The sequence below is a fragment of the Eimeria acervulina genome, genomic scaffold (assembly GCF_000499425.1).
Source record: "Eimeria acervulina Houghton genomic scaffold, Eah_scaff1119, whole genome shotgun sequence".
In the NCBI taxonomy this organism is placed as follows: Eukaryota; Apicomplexa; class Conoidasida; order Eucoccidiorida; family Eimeriidae; genus Eimeria; species Eimeria acervulina.
Window position 1 is genome coordinate 1 of NW_013550374.1, and position 6,801 is coordinate 6,801.

The 6,801-nt window shown below is 57.9% G+C and overlaps 1 protein-coding gene across 1 annotated transcript in view; it reads right to left on the reverse strand.

Annotated features, from left to right (window-relative positions):
* Nucleotides 1-70: 70 nt before the first annotated feature.
* EAH_00055780 (zinc finger (C3HC4 RING finger) protein, putative) overlaps nucleotides 71-6,801 on the reverse strand; it is a gene marked incomplete at both ends in the record, with an annotated part of 7,880 nt that continues 1,149 nt past the window's right edge. The window contains 3 exons of the mRNA XM_013397627.1: nucleotides 71-668; nucleotides 844-5,880; nucleotides 6,183-6,668. Of these exons, the coding sequence (XP_013253081.1) occupies nucleotides 71-668; nucleotides 844-5,880; nucleotides 6,183-6,668 (6,121 nt within the window). The remainder of the gene's footprint in view (nucleotides 669-843; nucleotides 5,881-6,182; nucleotides 6,669-6,801) is intronic.

Genomic DNA, 6,801 nt, shown 5'->3' on the forward strand with positions numbered 1-6,801 from the left:
CTGCTGCTGGGGGGAATTCGCAGCAGCAGCAGCAGCTGCTGCTGCTGCTGCAGCAGCAGGGGGCTCATACCTTGTCAGCACATGAAACAGCAGCTGCACTAAGGCCTCGCCTAAAGACAGCACCCGCAGCTTCGGCAGCAGCACGCAGCTATCGCAGCTGCATGCAGCAGCAGCAGCAGCAGGATAGGTCTTGAAGGGCTCTTCTGTTGAGGCCTTCCCCGTCTGCTTCTGCTGCTGCAGTGTTGCTGCTGCTGCTGCTGCTGCTGCAGGGCGAATTTCAAGCGCTGCATGCAGCAGCATAAGCTCGAAAGGCTGCGAGTCTCCCTCGTCGTTGCTAGCCCCGTCAGCAGCAGCAGCAGCTGCTGCTGCTGCTGCTGCATCAGAAGCAGCTGCAGCAGCACCCGTTGTCTCAAGAGCTAACAGCCAACCCCTCAAGCAGAGAGCTGCTTGCCGCTGCAGCGCCTCCTCCTGCGTGCTGCAGCAGCTGCTGCTGCTGCTGCTCGTTGTGGACCCTGCTGCTGCTGCTGCTGCAGAATCCTCTTGTGCATGCGCCGCAAGCAACCGAGCAGCAACTGCATGCGTCTCCAGCAGCAGCGCAGCGAAGCTGCTGCCCAGCAGCTGCTGCAGCAGCTGCAGCAGCACCTGCAGCCCCGCTGCGACGGCTTCGTCTAAGCAGCACAGAGACAGCAAATAAATAAATAAATAAATAAATAAATAGACAAATATATATAAATAAAACAAAATAATTCATCCACTACTGTAACAAACAAACAAATAGAACAAACAAAACAAATAAAATAAACAAATAAACAAATAAACAAATAATACAATTAAAGCCCTCACCCGTATCATCACCCTCAGAGACAGCAGCAGCAGCAGCATCAGCTGCTGCTGCTGCTGCTGCATCATCGCTGCTGCAGCGAGGCGAATCCTCCTCCTCCTCCTGCTGTTGCTGCCGCCGCTGCTGCTGCTGCTGATGCAGCTGTAGCTGCAGCTGCTGCCTATGTTCATCTGCTGCTGCAGTATCTTCGGGCTGTTCGATATTTTCGTCTCCTGCTGCCCTCACAAACTTCTGAAGTAAACTTCGTCTCTCTTCTTTGCTTTTTGCTGCTGCTGCTTGCTGCTGCTGCTGCTGCTGCTGCATGCCACTTCCCTCTGCAGCAGCAGCTGTTGCTGCTGCTGCTGCTGCCTCGCTGCAGGCAACTGCACGACTCCACCCCAGCTCTACAAGCCTGCAGGTCTGCTGCTGCGCAGCAGCAGCATCCCCTGCTGCTGCTATTGCTGCTGCTGATCCCTGCTGGACAGCACCTGCAGCAGCATCTGCAGCAGGAGCTTCTCGCTGCAGCAGCAGCCAGTTGCTGTCTTCAGTAGCAGATACACCCCAAGGGAAGCTACGAAGTATTCTCATAAGAGGCTGCTGCAGCAGCAACCAGCGCAACCCCAGTAGAGGAGCAGCAAGCCGTGCTGCTGCTGCTGTCTTCACTTCCACCTGCTGCAGAGCCTGCAACAAATTAAACAACAAACCTTCTGAATACCGCCGTTGCAGCAGCTGCTGCAGCTGGTGCTGCTGCTGCTGCTGCTGCTGCTGCTGTTGCTGCTCGTGCTGCTGGCATAGGTAGCTGTCCACCGCAAGGGCAATTTGTACTAGGGAAGCCAACAGCCTGCATGCGTGCTGCTGCTGCTGCTGCTCTTGCTGCTCTTGCTGCTGCTGCTGCTGCTGCAGTTTGCTGAGCTGCAGTGCCGCCAGCTTCAGTGCAAACGCCAGCGGTGGTTTGCTGCTGCTGGCGTTGGGGGAGAGCAGCAGCGGAGCAGCAGCAGCAAAATGCTGCAGCAACAGCTGCAGCAGCAGCTTCTCGTCCTCCTCTTCTAGCAGCAAATCTTCAGGCTGATAGACAACAACGCCCAAGGCACACAATGCGTCGCTGCAAAACAGCTGCTGCTGCTGCTGCTGCAGTTGCTGCTGCTGCTGCTGCTGTTGAATGTCTCCCTGAGGGAAGGCTAGAAGGCCTGTAGCTGCTAAGTGAAACAGCTCTCGCTGCTCTTGCAAAAGCTGCTGCAACTGCTGCTGCTGCTGCATCAGTTCATGCTGCTGCTGCTGCTGCTGCTGCTGCTGCTGCTGCAAGGTTTCCTCTGCTGCAGCAGTGAGAGCAGCAGTAACCCTCAAAAGTGCAGCGCATGCCTCTTGACTCTTCCTATTTTGTGTTGCTGTTGCTGCTGCTGTTGCTGCTGCTTCTGCTTCTTTCTTTGCTGCTGCAGAGAATTCAATGGCCTGCTGCAGCAGCAACTCTGCGTCCTTTTTCATTTGCTGCTGTTCCGCTTCATCTGGTGCTGCAGCAGTAGCAGCAGCAGCACCAGCTGCTGCAGCAGCAGGCGAAAATAGCACTCCGTAATCTGCTGCAGCAGCAACACAGATAGCAGCAGCAGCAGGAGAGGCAGCAGCAGCTACAACGCATGCTGCGTTGCTGTTCGTTGCTCCTGACGCAGCAAGGCACTGCAGCAGCAACTGCAGCACATAAAAGGAAGATAATGAAGAACCTTCTCCCCTGGCTCCGCCTCCAGCAGCAGCAGCAGCAGCAGCAGCAGCAGCAGCAGCAGCAGAGACGAGCGCCTTCACACGCAACGGCGATACTGCAGCAAATTCGTTGGAGGCCTCCGCATACTCCTTTTCTGCTGATGAAAGCAGCAGCTGCAGCAGCAACCGCAGCAGAGCTACCCGCTGCTGCTGCTGTTGCTGCTCCTGCTGCTGTTGCTGCAGCAGGTAACAGAGGGCTCCCCGCACTTCTTGACTTGCTTTCGTTGGAGCTGCACGGGCAGCAGCTCCAGCAGCAGCAGCAGCAGCATCCGGAGCTGCTGCTCCTGCTGCGGTTCTTGCTGCACCGTGCATGTGCTTCCGGCCGTGGGCTCGGCGTCTGCTGCTGCTGCTGCTGCTGTTGCTGCTGCTGCTGCTGCTGCTGCCCTCAACTGCTTCTACTGTCAGTCCGCATAGCAGCAGCAGAAGCATAGCCTCCTTTACTTCTTTTGCATTGCCTTCATCTGCTACTGTTGCTGCTGCTGCTGCTGCATCGATCGCCAGGCGGAGTGCCTCGTCTGCAGCAGCAGCACCACCACCATCTGCTGCTGCTGCTGCTGCTGCAGCTGCTGCAGTCCTGCAGAGGAAGGCGACAGAAGCCCTCCAGCAAAATGAAGCACAGCGATATTGTCGCTCAGCTGCGCAGCTGTTGCTGCTGCTGTTGCTGCTGCTGCTGCAGCTGTTGCTGCCCAGACCATTGGTAGCGAGGGGCTGCAGCAGCAGCAGCAGCAGCATTTTTCTAATAAACGGCAACGCCTTTATCATCTCTACCTTAAAACCACCAGAGGCCCCCGCGCTGCTGCACTCTGCTGCTGCGAGAAGTGCTGCTGCTGCTCCCCAGCCTTCGGGCGTAACAGCAGCAGCAGCAGCAGCAGCAGCAGGACTTTCTACCGCGGCGGGCGTAACTGCACAGCCTTCGCCCTCTGCTGCTGCTGCTGCTGCTGCTTCTTGTAGCTGCTGCTTGAGCTGCTCCCGCGCAGCTTCGTTCAGCGACTGCAGCAGCTGCAGCAGCAGAGCAGCAGCAGCAGCAGGCAGCTTCCATCCACGAGCGCATTCCTGCAGCAAGGCAGCAGCAGCTGAATTACAGGTTGCTTCGAGCCTGCTGCTGCTGCTGCTGCTGAGTAATGCATGCAGCAGCTCTGGAGAGGCGACCGTTTGGCGTAGGGTGTCTGTACACTGCCTCAGAGCAGCAGCCCCTGAGGGAGGCATGTAGGTGTGCTCTTGCTGCTGCTGCTGCTGCTGCTGCTGCTGAAGCAGCAGCAGCGCCTGTACGATGTCCGACGCTGCGTCTGCTGCCAGCTGCTGCGGAAGGATGAACATATGGGTTGCTGCAGCAGCAGCACCGTTCTCCTTGCTGCTGCTGCTGCTGCTGCAGCTGCTGAGGAGAACTTGCAGCAAATCAGGCAACAGCAACGAAACCAACTGCAACTGCTGCGGCTGCTGTTGCTGCTGTTGCTGCTGCTGCAGTTGCTGCAGCAGCAGGGGCAGTTCTCTAATGAGTTGCAGCAAAACCTTCGACAACGCATTTTGAGTTGCAGCAGGCAACACCGTTCTTGCTGCTGCTGCTGCTGCTGCTGCCTCAGCATCTGCTGCTCCAGCAGCAGCAGCTGCTGCTGCTGCTGCATCCACTTGAAAGCGCCGCCAGAGGCGCCCAAACTGCCCCAGGGCGAAGACACTGCAACACCACCGCTGCAGCGCTTCTTCTGCTGCTGTTGTTGCTGCTGGTGCTGCTGCAGCTGCTGCAGTATCAGCAGCAGCTGCTGTGCTGGAGGAGAGGACGATTGCCTCTGCTGCAGCTCCCCAAGCAGACGAGGCATGTGGTGCTGCTGCTGCTGTTGCTGCTGCTGCTTCTGTGGCTGCTGCTCGGCCCAGCAGCGGCAGCAGCAACCTGACAGCAATTTGCTGGAAGGCTAGGCGCTGCTGCTGCTGCTGCTGCTGCAGAGTTGTTGCAGTTGAGCTATCTGCAGCAGCAATAAAACCACCTCTAAGTGTTGCTGCTGCTACCGGCAGCAGCTGCTGCAGCTCTTGCTGCGCACTGAAGATCCCCTTCAAGGAAGGGCATACATCTGATGCTGCTGCTTCTGCTGCTTCTGCTGCTGCTGCTGCTGCTGCATTTGCTGTTGTCGCTGTTGCTGCTGCATCTGCATCTGCTGCTGCTGCGTCTGTTGCTGCTGCTGCTGCTGCTGCAGGAAGCTGCAGGCGCAGCAGGCACTCTTCGCCAGCCCTTATTAAGGCGTCTAGAGCCTTCAAGCTCTCATATGATGCTGGATGCTGCTGTTGCTGCTGCTGCTGCTGCAGCTGCTGCTGCGTTCCACCAAAGGTCCACACCAAGTGCTTTCTTATCTGCTGCAGCAGCACAATGACCAGAGCCCCAGCTACTGTTGCTGCTGCCGATGCAGTCGCAACACCCTGCTGCTGCTGCTGTTCCTGCTGCTGCAGCTGCAGCTGCAGCAGCAACGGCATTGCTTTGAGTTCTACGTGCTGCGCCATCGCTAGAGAAGTTGCAGCAATCTGCTGCTCGTCTACAACTGCACCGTCGACCTGCTGCTGCTGCTGCTGCTGCTGCTGCTGCTCGACAGCAGGCAGCACCGCTGTGCAGATGCAGCGCCACAGGGACTGCAGCAGCAGCAAAGGCAAATCCCTGGCAGCAGCAGCAGCAGCAAAGCTGGCGATTGCCTCCGGTAGTGCAGATCGTACCCCTTCTGCTGCTGCAGCAAGTGGCGTTTGTCTCTCTTCCTGCTGCTGCTGCTGCTGTTGCAGCAGCAGCTGCTGCTGCTGTGCATGCATAAAGAGTTCGAGAGGGTATGAAGGGAGTTCGCAGCAATAATGCTGCAGCAGCAGAGACAGGTCTTCCTCCTCCTCGTGTGCTTTTGATGCAGTTTCTGCTGCTGCTGCTTCTGTTGCTGCTGCTGCTGCTGCTGCTGCTGCTGCAGGCCGAATACGCTTTTCAAGGAGGAAGACAACGATGCAGTAGAAGCTGTTTAAAACTGCAGCAGGCGGAGGGCAAACAATCTGCTGCCGCTGCTGCCACTGGGATTTGTCTCTCTGTTGCTGCTGTTGCTGCTGTTGCTGCTGCTGTTGCTGCTGCTGCTCCTGCTGCTGCTGTTCCTCTGAGCCATACTGAATCTGCCGTCTTTGCTGCTGAAGCAGTTTTTCGCGGTCGAGCTGCTGCTGCCGCTGCTGCTGCTGTTGCTGCTGCTGCTGTTGCTGCTGCTGCAGCAGAGTCTCCAACGGCAGCAGCACAGCAGCAGGAAGGTCTCTGAGGAAGGCCCTGCCCTCCGCGGTGTGCAGCAGCAAACGCGGATGCAACGCTGACAGCAGCAGCGGCAATTCATCATACATGCTGTTGCTGCCGCAGTACCCTGCAGCACCAGCAGCAGCAGCAGCAGCGGCAGCAGCAGCAGCAGATGGAGGAGATGCAGATGCAGATGCAGCAGGTGCTTAAGCGCTGTGGCAGCAACAGCAGCAAACGCAAAGGCACAAACGGCAGCAGCACCAGCAGAAGCAAAAGCAACGGCAACAGCAGCAGCAGCAGCAAGAGCAACAACAGCTGCAACAGCAGCAGCAGCAGCAAGAGCAACAACAGCTGCAGCAGCAGCAGCAATAGCCTCACCTCCATGTCGTGCTAGGGCCAGCAACTTGTGCAGCAAATTGAGCACCTGACGCTGCGGCGAACTCTTCTTCATGTGCTGCTGCTGCTGCTGTTGCTGCTGCTGCTGTACGTCTCCGTATCCTGGGGGGAGGAAGTGCTGCAGCAGCAGCCGCGTGGAGCGCAGCAAGTGGCCGCAGCAACTGGAAGCAGCAGCAGCAGCAGGTGCAGCAGCAGCAAGGGCCCCTGCTGCTGCAGCTGGAGCTGCTGCTGCTGCTGCTGCTGCTGCTGCTGCTGTGGGGCCGCAGAGGGCTGAGGAGAGACCTGTCCCCGGAGCAGCACACAGTGCAGCATCAGCAAGTGCTGCAGTGACTGCAGCAAAACACTCTTCCGCTGCTGCTGCTGTTGCTTCTGCTGGTGCTGCTGCTGCTGCCGCTGCTGCTGGCGGCGAAGGCAGCGGTACACCCGCAGCAGCAAAAGCAGCAAGGACAGCAGCAAGTGCTGTTGCTGCTGCACCACGCACAGCAACGCTGAAGCAGCCTTTTAAAAACAGACAAATTCTGCAGTCCCCAAAAAACAAAAAAGAAAAATCTTCTCGCCAAGCAGCAAGCCTTCGCTGCTGCTGCTGCTGCTGCTGCTGCTG